At 44.2% G+C, this 25,501-nt stretch overlaps 1 protein-coding gene across 2 annotated transcripts in view; it reads left to right on the forward strand.

Moving 5' to 3' along the window:
* Window positions 1–24,839, forward strand: part of LOC120943647 (acyl-coenzyme A amino acid N-acyltransferase 1-like) — a 62,456-nt gene extending 37,617 nt beyond the window's left edge. For both annotated transcript variants that reach the window (XM_040357055.1, XM_040357054.1), the window contains exons 2-4: window positions 10,600–11,096; window positions 18,820–19,022; window positions 23,641–24,839. In XM_040357055.1, the coding sequence (XP_040212989.1) occupies window positions 10,631–11,096; window positions 18,820–19,022; window positions 23,641–24,219 (1,248 nt within the window). In that variant the 5' untranslated portion in view covers window positions 10,600–10,630 and the 3' untranslated portion in view covers window positions 24,220–24,839. The remainder of the gene's footprint in view (window positions 1–10,599; window positions 11,097–18,819; window positions 19,023–23,640) is intronic.
* Window positions 24,840–25,501: the final 662 nt, after the last annotated feature.

Consider the following 25,501-nt stretch of genomic DNA (forward strand, 5'->3'; position numbering starts at 1 on the left):
CTGTTGTGCACTCACCTCTGAGTTCTATGTTGGTTCTGTTTGGGAATGTTTGCACATGTTGGGGTTGGCATAGATTTGGGAGGGCTTGAGCTGGAATTCACTTAAATTAACTCACCTGCTTCCAGTGGTGCAGGAACTGTTTCATTGTTCCTGTTGCAATTACCTATACATTTGACACAAAAAGATGTTGGTTAGGTACAATGGGGTTTATTTACTAAAGTTAGACAGTGCAAAACCAGTCACACTTCTGCAAAGAAACCAGCTTCCAGGTTTTATTGTCTAAGCTTAATTTTACGAAGCTGAGGTTGGAAGCTGACTGGTTTCTCTGCAGAATTGTGACTGAATTTGCACTCTGCATTTTTAGTAAATAAACCCCAATGTGTCAATACCCTATTTGTCCAGTTGTTTTTTCTCTCCATTTCTTTAATTTCCATGAGCAAATGCAGCTTCTTGAAATCGAATTAAGGGAATGTCAGATGTATGAGAACTAAATGTATGGTAGCGCTGAGTTTTTAGGAGGAAACGCTGATGCTTGTTTTTTTGGAGACACACTGTATATTGAGGGTTAAGTATAGAGGGTACTGAAATGTCCCTAGATTAGGGCTTACCACACGACTCATAGCACTAACCATTTTTTTTTTTATTTGATTGGTGGTTGTGACAACTGATAAAAGGTTCCTGTAGTTCTTATGACTGTAAGCTAATCTCTTTTCATTCCAATACCTTGTAGATTTTACAAAACAGCATACCATGGTCTCACTGGCTTTCTAGGCCCTGGAATTTATAAATATGCATGTTTATGCTGGACCATATATTTTCTTTAACCACTTAAGGACCCCTTCATGCCGATATACGTCTGCAGAAGGGCACAGCTGGGTACAGGCACTTACCTGTACGTTGCCTTTAAGAGCCCAGCTGGCAGCGCGCTCGCAACCTGGTCCGAAGCTCCGTGACCGTGCCCGCGGGACCCGCGGACCCGATTGACGCTGGTGTCCCGCGGACCCGATTGACGCCGGTGTCCCGCGGTCGGTCACAGGAGCTGAAGAACGGGGAGAGGTGTGTGTGTGTGTGTGTGTGTGTGTGTGTGTGTGTGTAAACACACCTTCTCCATTCTTCTGTGTGGCAGTGACACTGATCGTCTGTTCCCTGATATAGGGAACGACGATCAGTGACATCACGCCTACAGCCACGCCTCCCTACTGTAAGAATCACTCCATTAGGGCACACTTAACCCTTTAGCGTCCCCTAGTGGTTAACCCCTTCACTGCCAGTGTCATTTTCACACCATTTTGTAAACGCTATAAATTTTGCGCAAACCAATCGATAAACGCTTATTGCGTTATTTTTTACCAAAAATAGGTAGAATACGTATCGGCCTAAATTGAGGACTTTATATATTTTTTGTGGATATTATAGCAAAAAGTTTAAAATATTGAATTTTTTTCAAAATTGTCGCTCTATTTTTGTTTATAGCGCAAAAAAAAAAAAACGCAGAGGTGCTCAAATACCACCAAAAGAAAGCTCTATTTGTGGGGAAAAAAAGGACGCCAATTTTGTTTAAGAGCCACGTCGCACAACAGCGCAATTGTCAGTTAAAGCGACGCAGTGCCGATTCGCAAAAAGGGGCAAAGTCCTTAACCTGCATAATGGTCCGGGTCTTAAGTGGTTAAGAAAGGTAAAAAGTGCTGCGCTATACATGTTTCTCAATAAGTCACTGTATATTAACAAAGTTACATATATCTATCAGACAAATGGTGTATCATACAATCCTATCCAGATAAGACCATTCACTTATGTACAGTATCTCACAAGTGAGTACACGCTCACATTTTTGTAAATATTTTATTATATCTTTTCATGTGATGACTAGAGGTGCACCGAAATGGAAATTTCAGAAACGAAACTGAAATAAAAGAAGTCAGGCCGAAACCGAAAATGACCCATACCAAAAATGACAGTATATATTTGAAATAAAATGTATTTTTATATTTTAAATAAAACGTATACATTTTTATATAACACATTGCTAATAGTATTAGCAAAATTTCCATGCGGTGCACCTCTAGCATATATGATGCAGGAGATGGCCAGAGACTGCAGACATAGTACAGGAGATGGCCAGAGACTGCAGACATAGTGCAGGAGATGGCCAGAGACTGCAGACATAGTGCAGGAGATGGCCAGAGACTGCAGACATAGTACAGGAGATGGCCAGAGACTGCAGACATAGTACAGGAGATGGCCAGAGACTGCAGACATAGTACAGGAGATGGCCAGAGACTGCAGACATGGTACAGGAGATGGTCCCATCAGATGCTGCCAGTGTGCTGAATAATTGCAGCTACTGTGACCCATCAAATGCTACCTGTGTGCCAATTAATTGCTGCCAGTGTGCCCATCAATTGTCGCTACTGTGCCCCATCAAATGCTGCCAGTGGTGCCATCAATTGCTGCTACTGTGCCCCATCAGATGCTGCCAGTGCTGCCAGTGTGCCCATCAATTGGCAGTACCAGTGTGCCCGGCACTGAGGCCATCGAGCGTTGCAATGGTGAGGAGACTGTTCCACGCTGGGAAAGCTGGCATGCGTTCCAACTCTCGGATCCAGAGAGCCAGCGGGACCGGAAGTGCGTGATTGTGCGTAACCAGGCGCGGGATACAGGCACCAACAAAAGTAAGGGGCCATTTGGCGATGTATGGTTTTATATTTTTATAATAAACGGTATTACCCTATGGCGGTCTTCCTTTTTCTCTGTTCGGTTCTGTGACATTTGGAGTCTGGCTGTATCAAGGGAGCTAGAGCCGCGCATGGAGTTCTGACGTACCGGGCTTGTGATCTAAAGCATTTTTGACCTCTTTTTAATTAAATAGGTCAACATCTTGTGGTAAGGAGCCATCCTTATGAGCACATTTGGGGTGTATTCTGATCTTGGTGGAGGTGGAAACCCCTACTGGTGAACTCCAAGCACTTCTTTGAGCACAAGCACTATTGAACACAGATACCTATGAATGGACTTTATTCATTTGTGTACCGGTGGTGGTATTGACTACCTATTTATTGCTGATTCATCACAACAATTTCATCTGTTTTCAAAAAAAAATTATTTTTATTTTTATTTTCATGTAATGTTGGTTTGCTATATACACACACACACACACACACACACACACACACACACACACACACACACACACACACACACACACACACACACATATATATATATGTATGTATGTATGTATGTATGTATGTATGTATGTATGTATATATAAAATTTATTAATTGACTTGTTTAAATATTACTTGCTAGGCGCCCCATACCTTTCACTTTTTTACATTATTGATTCAATTTATTGTTACTTTGGGGAGCAGCTCAATTAATTATTAATTTATCTGGTTCACACTATATCAATTTAATCACTTTAACTTGGCGCCAGATTCACATTCTTTCCAGCTCAGGCAGATGGCTGTTCAGGCTTGTGCCATCAGGGGACGGGCTCCTTCCTTCCCCGATGTGGCACTCTCTACCAGGGTGCTTGGTGCCATCTGGGGGTTCTGGCATCTATGTCTTAAGTTTGCAAGGCCATCCCCTGGTTGCCTGTGCATACCTGTACCCAGGGCCGATCCAAGACATTGTGCTGCCTGGGACCAAGAATTAAATGCTGCCCCCCCCAAAAAAATGTTTACGCCCACCAAAAGGCCCCCACAATCATAACGGGGATTGGTCATGACTCTATTCATGTATAGGAGTATAAAGAGGATCTGTCATGGCTCTATACATATATAGGTGTATAAAAGGACCTGTCATCGCTCTATACATGTATCTATATATATAAAACTCAACGTGTGTATGTATGTTCCAGCATCACGTCCAAACGGCTAAAGATATTAACATGAAACTTGGCACACATGTTACTTATATGTCAGCAACAAACATAGGATAGGTAGTTTAACCCTTACCCACCCCCATTTGCCATGGTCAGGGTTTTTCTTTAAAGTCCCATTCAACTCAATGGGAAATACATGTTACTTCATAACTTCCAAACGGCTGTAGATATTTCGATAACACTTGGTCACATGTTACTTATAGGTCCACTTAAACTATAGGATAGTTAATTTATCCCTTAACTACCCCCATTTGTGAGGGTCGGGGTTTTTGTTTAAAGTCCCATGCAAATCAATGGGAAATGTATGTTCCCACATAACTTCTGTACGCCTGGAGATATTTCAATAATACCTGGTACACATATTACTTATATGCCAAATAAAAATATATGACAGTTAAATTAACCCTTACCTACACCCTTATATAAAAGATGGGTATATTTATATTACTATGATTTTCCTCCCCAAAAGGTTAAGATAGGAAGACCGGGCAACGCCGGGTATTCAGCTAGTAGGAGTATAAAGAGGACCTACATGGCTCTATACATGTATAGGAGTATATAGAGGACCTGTCATGGCCCTATACATGTATATAGGAGTATGTGACGGTATCGGTATGATATCCCCGTCAACGTTCCCTTCTTCCCATAACGAAAATCACCCCAATATTCCACGAGGAGGGATATCCCTGGAATCGCCCAGAAAGCCACACATGAGACAAGCTTACTGCTTGAACAACACAGACTTTAATGTTATAACACACACAGCTTATATGTCATTTCCAAAACTGTTACAATGACAAATCTCCGCCCCCCTCACACTGGGGCTTCCATACAGATGACTAGGTAGACACGACGGGGCCGATGCTGAAACACATTTTCTTTAGACAATGACATCAATGACGCTGAGCACTAGCTGTACTGAATACATCAACCAGACCGCTCGACCCCGCATATAGAGAGATAATTACCACAATGAAGCAATCAGAATAATTAACACAAGCCACTTAAACCCAGCTCTCCTTCACACAACACAATAGATCAATTAACCTTTAGAAATAGTGAGGGGACATTAGCACGTCAATAACCTGTCAGAGGAATGAATCACATGAAATTCCTTTCTACCTCCTACCCATATGGCAAGCAGGGAGCAGTAAACTGAGACATATAGGCAAATGTATCACAATGGCCCCCCTTTTGCTCCCTGCTCCGGCAAATCCGGTTGGACCTTCCCTGGTCCAGTAGGGTTGACGGGTTCAGAGCTTTTAGTCCGAGGTTAACTCCGTTTGGCATGACTGACCTCCTTTGGCAACTGCTTCAGACTCAGGTATGTCACCGGGTCGTCAGATCACACGCCGGTCAGTCCCCAAGTCTTTGTGCGATCTGCAAAGTCACCAGAAGTCAGTGTGAAGCCAGCGAATGGGTCTGTGCGCCGCCGTCTAGGTGTCCCGCTATGGGAGGGGGCAGGTTATGGCTCTGAAGTGACAATCCCAGGAGATTCATAAAAAGAAAAAGTTATATTTGTTGAAATGCTGTAGCACTGGTGCTCAGAGTCCGGGGGGGGAGGGGAATCAGAGCCCCATAAGGTCAGCCACCCCCTGCTCCCTCCGCAGCCGCCGGTTCTCCTCTTGGAGCTTCTCCAGCTCCATCTCCAGTTCATGGAGCCTGGGGGGGTCAGCCTGCTGTGACCTCAGGTGGTTGTTCTCCTCCTCCATGCGGCTTATGCACTCCTCCAGCTCTATGTACTCACGGATCAGCTCCTGCTTGCTCATGTCCTGCAGGCTCTCCACGTGGTCCTTCATCATCAGGAACTGGGTGGTGGTGTAAGGGGCCACCGGTGGGCCCTTGGCGAACATCTCGGCACGCATCTGGGACGCCCGCTGCGACTCCCTCTCCTCCAGTCGCTTCTTCTCCTCCCAGGTCAGCTTGTTATACGGCTTCCAGGACCTCTTCTTCTTGAAGGGTGGCCGGCGGTGCCTCTTTCTGCCCAGCTCCCTCCAGGGCCCCTCCGGCTCAGGGCTGTCGCCCATGACCAGCTGACAATGGTGTTCCCTGTTGTCCGTAATAACAGATTGTACCATGAGGGCTTCGTAAGGGGTGCCCAATGGTTCTTCCTGACCCAGCTCCTGGGGATCCCAAGCCGAGTCTACACAATGGGCTGCTGCTGGTGGGCGGTACCCAGGTTGAGACCAATTTGACCTGGTGTTGTCATTCATGGGGCAATTCTGCTTGAAGTGACCCAGCTGTTTGCACCGGAAGCAGCGTTGTTCGTTGCCCTCCTGGCGTGGATAGCGAGGGCTAGATGTCACCGGTCTGTTAGGAGGTTGGTATCTAGCGGTTGGTGGGTGTGAGGGCACCGTTTGTGGTGGAGGTTGTTCCTGTGGTGTGACCTGGTTCGTCTTGCGAGTATCTGCATATTCATCCGCCAACTTAGCGGCCTCTGGTAGAGTCATGGGCCTGCGATCTCTCACCCAGTCTTTGACGTCCGTCTGGATGTGATTGTAAAATTGCTCCAGGAGCATTAGTTGCAAAATGTCCTCTGCGGTGGTGGCCTGGCTGCTGTTAACCCAGTTAGAGGCCGACCGGGACAATTGGCATGCCCATTCCGCATAAGAGTCTTTCGTGGTTTTGCGTGAGTCCCTGAACTTCTGTCGGTGGGACTCTGGGGTTACTGCATAACGAGCCAGGAGCGCTTCTTTAACCCGGGCGTAGCTATGGATATCCTGATCTGGCACGGTACGGAAAGCATCAGAAGCTTTGCCTGACAGTTTGCCTGACAATATTGCAACCCACTCTCCTCTAGCTATTCGGTGCAGGTTACAGTGTCGCTCAAAATCCGCCAGGAAGTTATCAATCTCACAGTCCTTTTCATCAAAAGCTTTAAAAGCGCTAAACGGAATCTTCCTTGCGTCTGCTGTGCTGTACTCACTGTTTGGAGAATGTGCGGCTGCTTGTTGGACTGCTGCCAGTTTTAACTGTAGTTCTGCGTCCCTTATTTGTTTAGCCTCCTCCGCTAACAGGTCCATCACTCTCAGCACCACATCTGCCGTTGGGTTCGGGCCGAACCACGCTAGCTTCTCTCTCATTAGCTTGTTGGCTGGCGATTCCTCCTCCTGAATCACTGGTGTCTCCATCTCTTGTACTGCTGGCGTTGCTGCAATCCCGTCCTCCTGGTCTAGCTCCATTGATTCTGCTATGATGACCCGCTTGGTTTTGTTGCTAGCAATCCTTCCACGAACTTCCAGTAGTTCTTCCAGTGTCTGCTTGGAATCCGGGTGTGAAGGGGAATAGAAGGGAAAAATCCCACTGCTACCAACCAATTGTGACGGTATCGGTATGATATCCCCGTCAACGTTCCCTTCTTCCCATAACGAAAATCACCCCAATATTCCACGAGGAGGGATATCCCTGGAATCGCCCAGAAAGCCACACATGAGACAAGCTTACTGCTTGAACAACACAGACTTTAATGTTATAACACACACAGCTTATATGTCATTTCCAAAACTGTTACAATGACAAATCTCCGCCCCCCTCACACTGGGGCTTCCATACAGATGACTAGGTAGACACGACGGGGCCGATGCTGAAACACATTTTCTTTAGACAATGACATCAATGACGCTGAGCACTAGCTGTACTGAATACATCAACCAGACCGCTCGACCCCGCATATAGAGAGATAATTACCACAATGAAGCAATCAGAATAATTAACACAAGCCACTTAAACCCAGCTCTCCTTCACACAACACAATAGATCAATTAACCTTTAGAAATAGTGAGGGGACATTAGCACGTCAATAACCTGTCAGAGGAATGAATCACATGAAATTCCTTTCTACCTCCTACCCATATGGCAAGCAGGGAGCAGTAAACTGAGACATATAGGCAAATGTATCACAGAGTATAAAGAGGACAATTTAGGGCTCTATACATGTATATAGGAGTCTAAAAGGACCTGTCATGGCTTTGTACATGTATATAGGAGTATGTAGAGGACAATTTAGGGCTCTATACATGTATATAGGAGTCTAAAAGGACCTGTCATGGCTTTGTACACGTATATAGGAGTATGTAGAGGACCTGTCATGGCTTTGTACACCTATATAGGAGTATGTAGAGGACCTGTCATGGCTCTATACATGTGTATGTATATAGGAGTATAAAAAAAACTGTCAGGGCTCTATACATGTGTATAGGAATGTAAAAGGACGTATCATGGCTCAATACATGTATGTAGGAATATAAAGAGGACCTGTCATGGCACTATACATGTATATAGGGGTAGAAAGAGAACCTGTCATGGCTCTATAAATGTAAATGAATATAAAGAGGACCTATCATGGCTCTATACATGTATATAGGAGTATAAAAGGACCTGTTTTAGGGCTCTATACATGTACTGTATATAGGAGTATAAAGGGACCTGTGTGTGGCCGGCGGCCGCAATGTTTTTTTACCAAAAATATGTAGAATACATATTGGCCTAAACTGATAAGGAAATTTTGTTCTCTTTTTTTTATTTATTTTTTGGATATTTATTATAGCAAAAAGTAACAAATTTTGACGCCTTTTTTTAAGTGCCGTATTGCAAAAAATGGCCTGTTCATTAAGGGGGCAACCCCTTCCGGTCCTTAAGTTTTAATCAGGGCCGGGCAAGGCAAGTCCCTCTCAGGCTCTCATGTCTCATACAACTTGTGATGTGTGTGTGTACTTTTTTGATTCGGAACCTTCCACCCGTTGCCTATTGTCACTTGCCATGTCACTTGCCACAATGTCACTTGCCACACGTTGCGGATTGTCACTTGCCACACGTTGCGGATTGTCACTTGCCACATCACTTGCCACTGTGATAGATTATACTAAAATTCCTATTTTATGTTAAGTCTAATTTTTGTTATTAGAACCACAGAATTTTTTTCTTTTCTTTTATATTCTTTTAATTTCTTTTTATATCTTTTTATGTTATATTGTTTTTATATTAATTATATGCATGTGTGAAAAATATGTATCACAATAAGTGTTTATTTTCCTTGAGGATTTTATATCAGATATTGTTTTAAAGTAACAAACTCAGCATTGAGAATGAAGGACAAAAGACTGTCTCCTCCATTATGCTTCTAATGTGCTCAAGCCTCCTCCCTGTCTTCCCCCCCCCCACCAAAGGAATTTGTGTCTCGGGACTGTTTGTGCTATGAAGAAGCCCTTGCAAAACTGACCAAGGGCCCCTGTGTATTCATTTTGGACAATGGCTTACATGTGCTCACAGGAGGGCGTGTAAAGGGGTGGGTGAGGGGAGGGTGAATGGGAGGATCAGTGGGTGTGGATGTATAATGTGAACCAATCAGCATGCATATGTTTTGTGATGTATTTTGGCAATAAAACCAGCCCTCAGCTGACGCTCGGGCTCTTACACTTTTGGCAACTAAGCAAGCAGTTTGTGTGCATTTCTTGCAATACCATCAGAGCCGGTAAAGCAGTACAAGTTTCCCCTGTCTTGGCACAGGAAATTAATCTCTTTCACCACAATGTCACCTGCCACATGTTGCGGATTGTCACTTGCCACTTCACTTGCCATGTCACTTGCCACAATGTCACCTGACACACGTTGCGGATTGTCACTTGCTGTGTCCCAGAGTGAAGGCAGGCAGCAGAGATGATGTAATCTCTCTGCTGCCTGCGGCTGCACAGTGGGGGCGGAACTTCAGTAATGCAGGGCAGGCAGTGAGAAATGTCACCTCTCTGCTCCCCTGCCCGCTTGCTGGCTGCCCCCCCCCCCCGCAGTGAGTGTTCTTTCCGCCCTCTCCTGTCACCACTAACATCGGCGTCGGGCTCCTCACAGGCAGCAGAGCGGGTGGAACGGGCTGGCTGGTGGGTGTCACTTTGCCACCCCCCTGAAAATGCCGCTCGGTACCCATGGTACCACCAGGTCCCATGATAGGGCCGGCCCTGCCGGTACCTAGTTTTTACTAAGGTTGATGTGCTCGTATCCTTTGCTTGCTTTGGGTGCAAGGTTTTGCATGCTGCTGTTAAAGTTTCCTTGTTTTCCCCTTTGAGGGCTTTTTATGGGTGGTTACATGGTTTGCCTATTCTATTTCTGTTTCTTTCCTGCTCCTCTTGAGGCACTGCTTGGGGACGATTATGAATAAAAAGAGCTGTATCCATAAATTAACTCAAAGTGATTTTACAGTGAGTAACAAAAAATTCAGTTTTTAAAATCATTTTTGATAGTAAAACATTTTTTATAGGTGTTTCTGCCTGTAAATCCACTTGGGAAATCTTTCCTCGCTTCTTGTCCTTGTGACATCAGGGAAAGAAAAGGAGAATATTTGTCACTGGGACAGGAAGCAACATACAATAATAAAGAATGTTGCAGAAGTTGTCTTTCCCCACTCTGCTACAAATGTTGTTTTGTTTGTGCCTCCATTGGAGAGATTTCATAACAATTCCTGTCTTAAAAGGGCTACATTAAGACAGTTTCTAACATATCCAAGCAAAGTTTTTTTTTTTTTGTTTGTTTTTTGGCAGAAATAAGCTCTACCTCTTAGCATAAAATGTTATCTCAAAGGCTTGGTTACTGCACCTCATCAAAAACAAGAGAAGAATGCTGGAGCCTAATGATAAACTTCAAATCATTTGATTGTTTAATACATGTTTAATACATGTTTATTACATCTTCAACTGATATGTACTACTTTTTGTTTTCCTTTTCAAGGCATTTTTACAATTCGCACAATATTCCAAATATGGCAAATCTTATAGTTACTCCAGAAACCGGTCTGGCTGATGAGCATGTGCATATTAAGGCATCAGGACTGCAACCCAATCAACTGGCAACCATTCGTTTAACACTTCACGATGAAAAGGGAAATGTCTTCCAGTCACGAGCATTTTACAAAGCTGATGTAGAAGGGCAAATTAACCTGGATAGTAATCCAGCTCTTGGTGGAAACTACCAAGGAGTACATCCTATGGGACTGTTATGGTCATTGAAGCCTCTAAAACCATTTCAACGACCTGTTATAAAAGATGTGAAAGCTGGCCCATTTCTTTACACGGTGGATCTTTTTGAGTATTTATCAGTAGGGTTAGGTGCTGCTGAGGCACAACCCACCTGCAGTGCTAAATTTAATAGGTGGCACATAGCTGCTGATGTACAAAGGACCCAGATCCGTGACGGTAGACTTCGAGGTACCATTTTTTCCCCTGCAGGTACGTTTACATTATTCAACTAGTAAATTTGCATCATAATCATCTGAAATAGTCATAACATCTTCTTTTTTTTTTTTTTACTTAAAATTCCAAGTGATATTAAAAAAATTTGCAATTTTTTTTATTTTATTTTTTTAATACATCCCCTAATTGTAGAAATGTGACAAAATACATTGTTTAGCGCAAAATATCAGAAGTGACTAAACCTGGACAAATCTGACTTTTTTTTTTCTTTGTTTTAAAAAAAAATACCCTTGTGTTATGCCAAAAGAACTGGCTTAACCCTGAACCTGAAAAGTAAATGACAACAGCTTTACTGAAAATATTTACTGGGATTTTTGAGTGGAAACCAAACTATAACAGAAACAGCAACAAAACATCTACAAGTTTAAATGAAGAGGAGGTTCAACCATTGTATTAGTGAGATATCCTGATACACAATAATGGTACCTCATCCAAACTATTGAGAAAATGTATTCATATCTCAAATCCAAATTATATTCCTATTCTCTGCATGTGTAATTGTTCATCCAACACATTTCCTGGAATAGCATCCACTTTTTCAAGGATTCATGTGAAGCTTATGAATATCTTATAGAGAAAGGCCATGCAACCAATTATATCATAATCAAAATACCTATTATCCATTCATGCATTTTTCTACTCCCTTGTATTCAAATACATATCCTCAGGGCTGGATTAACATAGGGGCTATTGGAGCTGCAGCTCCAGGCACCTTACCTTAAAGCGGGAGTTCAACCATTTATTTATTTTTTGCCCTTTTCCCCTTAGATGGATGCTCGTTTTGTCTAGGGGAATCGGCTAGTTGTTTTAAAATATGAGCAGTACTTACCCGTTTTCGAGATGCATCCTCTCCGTCGCTTCCGGGTATGGGTCTTTGGGAGCGGGCGTTCCTTCTTGATTGACAGTCTTCCGAGAGGCTTCCGACGGTCGCATCCATCACGTCACTAGTAGCCGAAAGAAGCCGAACGTCGGTGCGGCTCTATACTGCGCCTGCGCACCGACGTTCGTCTTCTTTCGGAAAATCGTAACGCGATGGATGCGACCGTCGGAAGCCTCTCGGGAAGACTGTCAATCAAGAAAATTGAAAGAATCCGGGAAAGCATCATGCAAAACAATACCCCCCTCAACCCCACCGTCAATCAACCACAAAACACCCACAGAAACGCTCTACAATCAACAAAGTTCACTCTGGAACCGATCTCCATCGATACCACAAAAAATATCATTGGTGCTTTGCGGAACAGCACATCGCCCAATGATATCATCCCCACCAAACTGCTGAAGGAATGTGCCGACATCCTGGCACCACCCATCACACAGCTTATAAACCAGTCATTTAAGGAAGGCACAGTGCCATCCCTGTTGAAAGAGGGCACAATCCAGCCCATCTTGAAAAAACCTAACCTGGATCCCAAGGACCCAACTCACCGCCGTCCCATAACAGGCCTAAATGTTCTCTCCAAGATAATGGAGAAAGTAGTGGTACAACAGCTGCAACAGCATCTGGATACCCACAATCTACTGGATCCATTACAATCAGGCTTCCGTCCCGGACACGGGACAGAAACGGCCTTACTCAAAATATGGGACGATGCCCTCGAGGCCGCAGACGAAGGAGAATCTTGTCTCCTGGTTCTGCTGGACCTAAGCGCAGCCTTTGACACGGTAGACCACAAACTGTTACTGATGCGACTAGCCAAGGTAGCAGAAGTCGCAGAAGGTGATTTACCATGGTTTTCTTCCTTTCTTGAAAACCGATCACAAACAGTTAAATTGGGTTGTTTCACGTCGGAAAAGCGCACGGTGTCATGTGGAGTCCCCCAAGGATCCCCCCTGTCACCGGTGCTTTTCAACATCTATCTTCGCCCTCTCTTTGATATTATCAGTAGCCAAGAACTACTCTATCACTCTTATGCAGACGATACGCAACTGTATTTTCGCATCTGCAACAAAAAGGATCATCATCTCAGTTTAGAGAAATGTCTCTCTTTGATAGAAAACTGGATGACTAAGAGTTATCTTAAACTCAACAGTTCAAAAACAGAACTCCTTATGTTTCACGCCAGCCGAAAGAGTCAACTGGCAACAACCTGGACACCCCCGCCCATTCTGGGCCAAATCATCACCCCTAGCTCCAAAGTCAAAAGTCTCGGGGTCATCTTCGACACCTTCATGACAATGGACGCACAAATAGGGTCAGTAGTCAGCGGAGCGCACCATCTGTTGCGCCTACTACGCAGACTTATTCCATTTATCCCCAAAGAAGACGTAGCAGTCGTGGTGGGAACAATCGTGAATTCCAGACTGGACTATGCTAACGCCCTGTACCTCGGACTCCCAAAGTACCAAATCTCCCGTCTGCAAGTCGTTCAGAATACGGCCGCCAGACTGGTGACTGGGAAAAAAAAATGGGAATCAATCTCACCTTCGTTGAGAACCCTTCACTGGCTGCCAGTAAAAGACAGAATTGCATTTAAAGCACTCTGCCTGACACATAAGTGCATCCATGGGAAGGCTCCGCAATATCTTTGCGACAAGATAGAACCTCACAATTCGAATCGCGTTCTGCGATCCACCGACCAAAATCTGGTCAGGGTACAAAAAACCAAATACAAGTCCAAAGGAGAAAGAAGGTTTGCTTTTCAGGGTCCTAGACTATGGAACGCTTTACCAACCAGCATTCGGTTGGAGGAAAACCACCTGACTTTCAGAAGACGGATCAAAACTCTGCTCTTTTGATGTCATGAGACACGAACAACTAGCGCCCAGAAGCAATTCAGTTCGCATGCGCCGCGCTTTATAAGTTTTTCATTCATTCATTCATTCATTCATTCAAGAAGGAACGCCCACTCCCGCAGCCCATACCCGGAAGCGGCGGAGAAGATGCATCTCGTAAACGGTAAGTACGGATCATATTTTATAACAACTAGCCGATTCCCCTAGACAAAACGAGCATTAATCTAAGGGGAAAATGTGTTCTCTATGGGTGAACCTCCGCTTTAAGATAGGCCCATTTGCCCAAAAAAAGAAGACGATTGATTTTGAGGGTCTTTGCTGGGTGACCAGGGATCAGACGCCAGATTTGGGGGGTATGTAGCTGAAGGCCTATTCCACCATTGGTCAAAATATGGTTCCGGAGATACAGGGATCCTTGCGCAGACTGTCCAAAGCTACATACAGAGCGGTCAGTTTAATTACAAGCTGGCACATTCTGTAGCAGACTGAGAGGATGAGCTCACAGTGCCTCTACTCACTTCTTGTCAGAGGCACTGAGCTCAATGGATAGCTTGGAGCATGCAGAGTTTGTCAGGCAGCACCGCCTGTCAAACTCACCTATTGGTTTCAATGGGGCCACACAAGCCAAACTCGTTCACAGTAGCAGCATAGTCCAACAATGTAAAACTACCATTCAGCAATGTAAAAAAAAGAGGCGGCAGTAGCACCTCATGAATGCCTGTCAGCTGCTGCTATACCACTCGTTGAAAAGCAATCCACCATAGATCACTTTTCAGAGGGCAGTAAGCATTACCACAAATGCGAAAGAAACTTGAAACGCATCATCCATTTTACACTCACCAGCAACCAGGTTACTCCCCAGCCACTTCCCATGTTATCCACCTCCCTTCAACTTATATCACAGGTGACCATTTCCCAACCTGCAGATGACAGACCCAACTCCAAAAGATATCACTCCCAGTTACTCCCCCACCCGTTGATTGATATCCCTCCATGACCACCTCACACCCCCCTGCTGACAAACCTCTCTCCCCAGCCTGTGCCCACACACCCTCACCTGCTGACCTGTGGACAGGGGAATCACTCCTGTAATGTTGTTGTGTTCTGCCAGTGGGGAGCCTTCCCTACCCACACAATACAATGATCAGTGTTGCTAACTATAGCTGGCATTACTGATTGTTTTGGGAAAAACCTGGCAGGCTGCTGGTACTCAAGTCGATAGATGTAGTGCCCATACATAGATCGACTATGGCTGGTCTATGCTTAATTGGCTTAAAGCGGAGCTCCACCCTAAAGTGGAACTCGCGCTGATCGGAACCCGCTCCCCCTCCGGTGTCACATTTGACACCTTTCAGGGGGAGGGGGGTGCAGATGCCTGTCTAAAGACTTTTTGTTTTTCCAGACTTCCCGTCTGTCCCTCGTTGTGTGCTGGGAACACTCGGCTCCCAGCACACAGCGTGTGAGCCAATCGGCGGGCGCAGCGCAACTCGCGCATGCGCCGTAGGGAACCAGGTAGTGAAGCCAGAGCGCTTCACTTCCTGGTTCCCTCACTGAGGATGGCGGAGGAAGCAGCAGAGAGACGAGCGATCGCTCGTCCTCTGCTGCGGACGGCGCTGGACTCCAGGACAGGTAAGTGTCCTAATATTAAAAGTCAGCAGCTGCAGTATTTGTAGCTGCTGGCTTTTAATATTTTTTTTTACTGGCACATCCGCTTTAATTTCAATTCATGTATTGTCTGCTTAACCACTAGACCCTAAACATTCTTCCAAAAACCTTTACATTTTTCCTTCCCAGATTCCTTCATTCTCCTCACCTGTACATAGTGCCCGCTGTCATAACCTCCACACTCCTCTCCTGCACATACTGCCTACTGTCATACCCTCCACACTTCTCTCCTGTACATACTGCCCACTGTCATACCCTCCACACGCCTCCTGTACATACTGCCCTCCAAACTCCTCTACATACTGCCCTCTGTCTTACCCTCTACACTCCTCTCCTGTACAAACTGCCCACTGTCTTACCCTGTACACACTACTCACTGCTATACCCTCCACACTCCTCTCCTGTACATAGTGCCCACTGTTATACCCTCCACATTCCTCTCTCTCACCTCCCAAACTCCTCCCCTATGCCTCTTCAACTAAAGGAAATCTTCTCAGTCCTCATATTCTGCCCATTATTAGTACTCATTTAATTTTGTAATTACTACTGTGATGTATAGAGGAACATAGGGGATGTTAGCTACTCTAAATATAGCACTTGTAAAAAAGTCTCCCTGAAAATATTTTTAAAATGTTAACAATGTGCTTGGGCATTGCCCAAGGGCCACCAGGTCAGTAGGGGGCCCCATGAGAGGCTCCTGGGATCCTGTGATATTAAAGCGGTAGTAAACTTCACAAATATTACTACTTTTTAGAGGGCCTGAGGTAGGTTATGCCATAATGTACAAGTATGCACAGCATATTGGCACATTAGGGTACACTTACCTGTCAGACTGAGCACTCCAGCGATGTGATCAATCTGGGTCCCGGGTGCTTCCATCTTCACCCAGTCTTCCTTCCGGGTTCTGTGCCTTCGTTCACTTGCCTTGACCGGGCTGCATTGCTGTCACTCCCACTTATCTCCCCTCCCTTACCCCTCACCCCTCTCTCATCCCCTTTCTCTCTCTCTCTCTCTCTCTCTCTCTCTCTCATCCTCCCACTCTCTATTTAGTTTAATTTGTTATAACAAAAAAAAATAGCATATTTATTTTTTATAAAAGGCCCGCCAAAATCCTCAGAACCAGGCCCATGATGTTCTTAATCTGGCCCTGCATCCCCTCAGTCCAGACAGTTTGTGGCTATATGGTGGAAAACAAGATGGAATAGTTACCCTATGGTAGGCTGGGAAAGGCCCAAAAATTAATGCCTTGGGGCTTAGTGTATTGCGTCCTCCCATGTCTACCTGCTTTGAGACATGATGTGGTCCTCAATGTTCCCCCTGTTGAGGGAACACCCTTAACCCAAACCTGTCTCGAAAGAGGGCAGTTTGTGGCTATATGGTGGGAAACAAAATTAAATTGTTACCCAATGGTAGGCTGGGAAAAGCCCAACAATTGTTTCCCCCCATCTTTAGGCATGATCATTCATTGTTTCATTTTCTGATCCGGATTTTTCATCTTCACTTGCTCCTTGCAACAATGGCAGGTGTTAGAGACCAAGAGGCAGGATAACGGTTATCCATCTGTCTGCACTGAGGGGATGCACTTGAATATAGGAGAGCTGCGAAAATAATGAATATAATTTTATGAATGATGAAAGGTTTAACATTTATATGGCATCAGTATAATTTTATTAGATGAGTTATTATTTGGATTCATGTCTTTTCTTTAGCAGCTATTACTCTGCACATGGATCCTTGAAAAAGCAGAGTCTGTTTTCAGGAAAGGCATTCAATGATCAGTTACATAGGTGAGGTTTTGAAACTATCAATGCTCCCCGCTGAGACCACCACCTGTGAAAGGGAATTCCACATCCTTGCCGCTCTTACAGTAAAGAACCCCCTACGTAGTTTAAGGTTAAATCTATTCTTCTAATTTGAATGAGTGGTCACGTGTCTTGTTAAAATCCCTTCCACAAAAAAGTTTTATCCCTATTGTGGGGTCACCAGTACAGTATTTGTAAATTTAAATCCTATCCCCTCTCAAGCCCCTCTCAAGCGTCTCTTCTCCAGAGAGGAGGAGTTCAGTGCTCGCAACCTTTCCTCTTAACTAATATCCTCCAGACCCTTTATTAGCTTTGTTGCCCTTCTTTGTACTCTCTCCATTTCCAGTACATCCTTCTTGAGGACTTGTGCCCAGAACTGTACAGCATACTCCAGGTGAGGCCGGACCAGAGTCTTGTAGAGCGGGAATAAAAAGTAAAAAAATTAAAATAAATTGTAGAGTACCCCCATCCCTCCTTGCTCACGCACACATACGTAAACAGTATTCGAACCACACATGTGAGGTATCGCCACAAACAGGGTTGTCAGAATGTATATGAGTCAGATTAACTGAATGAGAGGGCAAAATGTGTATTGTAGTGTGTAAAGGATACATATAGGGAATCCATAAAGACAGGATAAAAGGTGTGAATGGTGTTAACTGTATTTGTGTTGGTTGGGTGTTTGTGCTCTGAAAGTGTATTTACAGGCATTAAATTGGAAGGCAAGTCAAAACCTAATTAAGCCTAATGCTAGGTATACAAGGTAAGTCTGTTTTCGTTCAACCCAGCGGGCTGAAGGAAATCCATATAGATTGCTGCACTATCATCAGATGTTTAGGATGGCAATCTCCCCGTGCTGAGCTATTGTATTCTGACAGAGGGACTGCCCCCAGTCAGAACACAGTGATCAGCACTTTGTCATTGGTAATGGATTTCCAGCATGCTCATTCAACAGAAGTTGGTTGTTAGACTGGCTTCTGTCAGATGAGGAGCTGTACACAAAGGCTAAAAGTCGACGGGTTTCTGCCAAACTAACTGTTTTTAGCTGATATTCAGCCCATGGATACCTACCTTAAATATTCCACCCCCATTCTAAGCCTAATTTATCTACCTTGTAAAAGGAAATAGGTCTATACTTGCCAATCCTGAAATTGCTCTGGTCACATGACCGGCTTCAGTGTAGAGGAAGCCTCATAGTAAGCCTATTGGTGACACCATCGTCCAGGCTCTGCAGCCATTTTCGGCAATCTCTCCTCTACACTGAAACCAGCGCTGGAAAGATCATGTGACTGGACCCAAGCAACTTCAGAATAGGCAAGTATATATACATCTTTCCTTTTACAGGGCAGATAAAAAAGGCTTATAATGGGGGTGGGAGTAGTTTTAAGGTTAGTTTTTAGGTTTTGACTAGCCTTCCACTTTAAAGCTCAGCTTTATATTTTTTAGACTACTTTTACAGCTCTGATTACTTATATTAATTGGTATTATTTAAACAGGAAAGGGTCCATTTCCTGGTATCATCGACATGTTTGGTGGAGGAGGTGGCCTTGCAGAATACCGAGCTAGTCTTCTTGCCAGTCGTGGGTTTGTGGTTTTTGCGCTGGCATATTTTGGATATGAAGATCTTCCACGCTCATTCCAAAAACTAGATTTAGAATATTTTGAAGAAGCTACAAATTTGCTCCTGAAACATCCTAAGGTATTGTGACTTTTTTTGTCAGTAATAAGTATTCAGGTAAAGAACTGTACCTAAATCTGTTCATTGAAAAAATGAAGTGAACCTAGATGGATATTGGTCTTTTCTTAGTCTTATTAACGTATAACTAAAGCCCAATTTTTTTTCCGGATAAAGTAGGGAAGGGTTAAAACTTCTGTCAGTTCTATTGAAGAGAATTACCATTTCTTCCTGTCCCAGAAACGCAAGAGGATATGAAATGAAATCTCTCCAAATTGAGGGAAATAGACAGTTGTCACCAGAACAGGTATCCCTATTGGAAAATTTCCTTTCACCTCCTGCTCCAGAGACAACTGTAACATTTTGGGTTTCCCATCACTTTGTTTTCACAGCCAAGAAATAATCTGACAGAAGTAGACAAGAAAAAATCTGACAAGTTTTAAAACTGTCTCAGACTGTAAAAAACTTAAATATTTAGATACACTGTGCAAGAAATGAATGAATCAACAGTTTTCTTGTAAGGCCTCGTGTACACTACAGCTGCTGAACTGAAGTCTAGGAGTAGTTGGGCATTTTTTTCAGTAGCCCCTGAACTCTCCTGTTATCTTATCTATGTGTACACTGAGTAATTTATAGGTGTTTAGAGGCAGTTGAGGTTACTGGCATGGTAAACCCCATTTTCGAGCGTTTGCGTTTTTATAAGCGTTTTTAAAGGAGGAAAAAACATCTGATAATTTTTAAACATCCAAAGATGTTGAGAAAACACAAATTTCACCACATGCTGTTGCCTGCATCAATGCAAGAAGTCCAGAATCGACAAAGTCTGTTACTTTTCTATGTCTTTGGATTAAAAGACTCCTCCCAGCTTTGGTGCTTCCGTCATATACCACTTCCTCCAGTCTGAACATGGATATCAGATATAGCTGCCTATTGCAGCCAAGAACTAGGCAGGACTTGTTTGGCTGCAAAGCTAGAACTTTATTTGAAACTCAGACACATACTTGACTCAGATGTATCATTCAAGGTCAGACTTGCTGGATTCTAGTTCAGAAAGTACAATACACATTAGTACAAGTATAAACACAACCCTCAATAGTTTGCTGATAGACAATAAGTGAGTTAATTGGCACAATTAACAATGGGTGAAATACCCTTAGAGTTGGTTCACACTAGGGCGACACGACTTCCAGCGCGACTTTCAGAGGCGACTCCGACACGACTTGAGCATGAACCACAGGGCGATCTGGGGCGATTTACAACACGACTTGAAGTCGTCTCCAGGACAGGAGACTTTCCAGTGGCCAATCAAACAACAATCAGCTCTAGGGAAGGGAGGGGGAGGGAGGGAGAGGTTTGCCTGAGAAATGTATGTTATCTTCCTGGAAAGTAGCTTCAGTTAAGACAGTGATCAGACTTGGCTCAGACTTGGAGGCGACTTCCATTGAAATCAATGGGTACAAATCGCCTACAAGTCGGATTGAAGTAGTACAGGAACTTCTTTTGAAGTCGGAGCGACTCGAGTCGTGTGTATTAACACCGCTCCCATTCACTTGCATTGTTTTTCTCGACAGCGCGACTTGGGACGACTTGAGGCGACTTCAAGTCGGATCCCAAGTCGCCCCAGTGTGAACCGGCTCTTAGGCACACTAAACCTACTTACAATAAACACATTATAGCAGGCAACCCCAGACAGGTGGCTTGCTGATATCAACATCGGCTATGAGTCCCACAGTTAGGAGCCGTCATTGCTGAAAATGTGGCATCTAGGCCCTTAATATGGATCCCGGGCCTAGAGTCCCAGAGTCTGTGTCTTGGGAAGACATGGACTTGAATCCAAAGTAACAACAAGACCACTCCACAGATCCCCCAGGTATATACCTTCCAAAAAGTAGTGTTCCCTTAAATACCAGAGCCCATAGTCGGTGACTAAGAGGTTTGCTCCCAGTTTCCTTTCAAAAGCCCCTGTCCCGGCTAGGTCTGTCACATTCAGAGACTCTGCAACATCAGGAGCATTTCCTCACACAAGCTCATGATGGGATCCATAGTGCAAACACAAAAAATAAGACAGCTACCTACAAGCACGCTGCTTTTACTGCTGCTCTCTTCTCTCACAGAATGGCTGAAATAGTTAATACTAGTTTTTCATGCATTGTGGGCATTTGGGAGGGTCTCCTGAGGTTATCTTTAACCACTTCAATACCGGGCATTTTCACCCTCTTCCTGCCCAGGCCAATTTTTAGCTTTCAGCACTGTCACGCTTTGACAATTGCACGGTCATGCAATGTGGCTCCCAAACAAAATTGTTTCCCACAAATAGTTTTCTTTTGATGGTATTTTATCATCTCTGCGGTTCTTATTTTTTGCGCTATAAACAAAGACTTGACAATTTTGAAAAAAAAACACTATTTTTTACTTTTTGCTATAATATCCCAAATAATTTTTTTTTTCTCAGTTTAGGCCGATATGTATTCTTTTACATATTTTTGGTAAATCACAATAAGCGTATAGTGATTGGTTTGCGCAAAAGGTCTAGCACCTACGAAATGGGGGATAGATTTAAGACATTTTTTTATTTTTTACTAGTAATGGCGGCAATCTGCGATTTTTGTCAGGACTGCAATATTGCGGCGGACAGTTCGGACACTTTTGACGCTGTTTTGGGACCATTCACATTTATACAGCGAAAGGTGCTATAAATATGCACTGATTACTGTATAAATGTGACTGGCAGGGAAGGGGGTTAACACTAGGGGGCGATCAAGGGGTTAAATGTGTTCCCTATTGAGTGATTCTAGCTGTGGGGGGAAGGGACTGACTGGGGGAGGTGACTGATTGGTGTGTCCTATGTACATAGGACACACCATCGGTCTTCTCTCCCTGACAGGACGTGGATCTCTGTGTTTACACACAGAGATCCACGTCCCTGTCTCTGTAACTGCCGATCGCTGGTACCTGGTGGACATCGCGGCCCCCAGGCACGCGCATCGGCACCCGCGGGATGGGAGGCGCAAGGACGTCATATGACATCCACCCATGATGGCAGAGCCACCTTGTGGACGTCCTATGACAATATGCCAGTATTGAAGTGGTTAAAAAACGCTTCTAACTTTAAATGCTAATAACGGCTGCTAAACTCACATAAACTTGGTATGTAAAAGCTGTAAAACTGAAGTTTTTCACTGTCAGTTTCTAGCTGTCAAGCTTTCAGCATTCAGAAAAGGTTTTCTACCACCCTGTGTACATGAGTCGTAGGGATTCATGCACACATGGCCTACTATGACGGCCAGCCCCGGGAAAATACAAAATGCGGCAAAATCGTACCACAAATTTTACCGTGATTTTGATGCATTTTACAGCCAGCGGTCAAAACATTTCTATCCTGAACGTGATTCTTTTGAGTTAAGGAGAGGGAAGTTAAAGCTCCCTTAACCGCAGGACCTCCTAAACTCTGGTAAAAGTCTTGTGTACATGGACACATAAGCTTTTATGGAGTTGAGTTTAGGAGCTTTGGCAAAAAAAACGACAAAAGCTCCTAAACTCAAGTTTAGGAGCTGTAGTGTACACAAAGCCTTTTCTATAAAATTATTTTTATTTATATTAGAATAAAACTGATGACTTTTCTGGACTTGGCAGTCCACAAATTAAACTCTTGTGACTTGGTCATGCTGGGTTTTTGCACTTATGGTACTACTACTTCAGATAGTGAACATATATTGCTAGATGGCACTGACCCTGCACTGACTTATCTTGTATAAATCAAAAATCAGGGCTCAAGTCCTGCGGGAACGCGTAGGAACGGAGTTCCTGCACTTTTTTCACAGCAGGAACGCAGTTCCCTTTGCAGGACTAGAGCAGCCGAGCCGCCCGAGCCAATCCTTCACTAAGCGGCGATGCCCAGCTCGAGTCAGGCCCCGTACACACGTCCGAGAAACTCGACGGGCAAAACATATCGTTTTGTTCGTCGAGTTCCTTGTGAAGCCGCCGAGGATCTCGGCAAGCCGAAATTTCCCATTGAACAATGAGGAAATAGAGAACATGCTCTCTATTTGGCCCGACGAAATCCTCGTCGGCTTCCTCGGCCAAAAGTGTACACACGACCGGGTTTCTCGGCAGAATACGGCTCCGATCGAGTTTCTGGCTGAATTCTGCCGAGAAACTCGGTCGTGTGTACGGGGCCTCACTGTCAGGGGCAGGCGAACCTTAGTCATCCTTTATGTTACTGGCCGCTTCCTGTATATGGATTCATCAGGTAGTGTGCGGGTATTCTGTCACTTCCTCGATGTCGCAATGTCTCCTGGGAGCTTTTGTCATTGTTCCCAGGAGACATTGCGGAGGTCTGCCGTGAGTTATCGCGGGATTTAGAAAGAACTTGCTTTAGAAAAAACATGCGGTTTAGTAATTATGCATATGAGCGTATCATTTTTTTTTATTTTGGTGGGGGAGTGGATGAGGGAGTTCCCACACTTTTTTTTCCCCAGGACTTGACCCCTGTCAAAAATACATATGAATTATGATGGTATGAATGGGGCTATTTTATACTGAGGGTGTTTGTCTTCAAGACCACATTTTAAAACTAAGAGTTGCTTGTTTTCCATTTTTTCTATTTCATTAAAATAAACTTTTAAATATTCTTACTTTTCAGGTTGCTGGACCTAAACTTGGAGTTCTGGGTGTCTCAAAGGGTGCAGAGATTGGCCTTTTGCTGGCTTCGTATTTACCACAAATTGGAGCTACTGTGAGCATTAATGGTAGCTGTAATGTATATGGTGGCACAATTTACCATAGAGGTAAGGTTCTCATTAAAGGAGCACCCTACATAGCAGAGAAGACAGTGATCACCAAAGAAGGATTTATGAGCACTGCTGGGTTATATGAGCCACGTGCAGATTCACTCATTCCAGTAGAAAGAGCCTCTGGACACATACTTTTCTTAGCTGGCGCTGCTGATCAATATTACAATAGTCAACAGTTTGCTCAATTCCCCTTCTATAGATTAATGAGGAATGACAGAACTAAAAGCAGGATGATAACTTATCCAGGAGCTGGCCATTTGATTGAACCCCCAGGGTTCCCTTTTTCCTATGCCTCACTTCTTCGTGGGCAAAACCTGCCTCTGTTGTATGGTGGAGAGATGATTCCTCACTGCCAAGCTGAGGATTCGATTTGGAAAGAGATTCAAGTTTTCTTTCGGCAGCACTTGCTGCCCTCTAGCAATTTGTGACCTAAGCCCTTTTCTCATGAGGTGGCCTCCGCCAGGAGTCCACTTGCTCAGTGGGGGGGGGTCTGTCTGCTGATCCCCGCTGAGCAGGTAGATGGCTGGTCAGTGACCGATCCGCTTATGCAGAGTGGACACCCCGCTCTCCACTATGGGCGGTCGGATATAAACGGACCGCCTCCCCATTTACACCCAACTGCCATCCAAACCGATAGATGCCTGTTTTTAGCAAGCTGAAGCAGAACCAGAAGCTAAAAGTCTGACCTATTTAAAGCTACAGCCACTACTTCCATTAGACATGTATTCCGCTTTCTCAAAATGTAGGTTTTATTGCTTTCAGGCAGCTGACCAAAGGGTATTAAATGCTTTCTGGAAAATTGTTTAGGAAAACTTGGTGATAATGCTTCTATGTTGGTTGTCATGACTAGTTAAATGAGAACTGTAAGTTGATTTTTTTAACAATACATTTCAGAGAATGTACCTAGTAACCTAATGGCATGCAAAATAAAAGTATATAAAATAACATTATGGAAATGTAAAAACGAAATAAATTGTAATAAACTGTGATTAAAACATGCATTGATGCTCTCCATCAGAAATAAACATATCATGTATTTTAAATGCAACTTGTGTAAAGTTTCTTGATTTTTACACCCTAGTATCAGAATTCATAACATACTGCTATATGCATACAGTTTTTGGGGGGAAAAAAATACAGTATATAGACTTATACATTTTCTAGATGTTTACTAATGATACTAAAATATAAAACAATATAAGCTTCCTGCACTAAAAAGAAGTTAAATTGGAGTTCCACCCAAAAATGGAACTTCCGCTTTTTGGAACCCTCCCCTCCCTCCGGTGTCACAATTGGCACCTTTCAGGGGGGAGGGGGTTGCAGATACCTGTGTAAGACAGGTATTTGCACCCACTTCTGGGCATAGACTCCTGTGGGAGTCACGCCACAACCCCCCCCCCCCCGCTGTTTCCTGGGAAACACACGGATCCCAGGAGAGAGCGGGGACCAGTGAGGGCACACCGCACTAGTTGCACATATGCAGTAGGGAACCGGGCAGTGAAGCCGAACCGCTTTACTTCCTGATTCCCACACCAAGGATGGCGGCGGGGGCAGCCCAGAGATGAGCAATTGCTCAGCCTCGGCTGCCAACATCGCTGGACAGGTAAGTTTCATATTAAAAGTCAGCAGATGCAGTATTTGTAGCTGCTGGCTTTTAAAAAAAAAAGTTCGGGTGGATTTCCGCCTTGACTACAAAGTCTCAATCTGCTG

This window comes from Rana temporaria, chromosome 6, assembly GCF_905171775.1.
Source record: "Rana temporaria chromosome 6, aRanTem1.1, whole genome shotgun sequence".
NCBI lineage: Eukaryota > Metazoa > Chordata > Amphibia > Anura > Ranidae > Rana > Rana temporaria.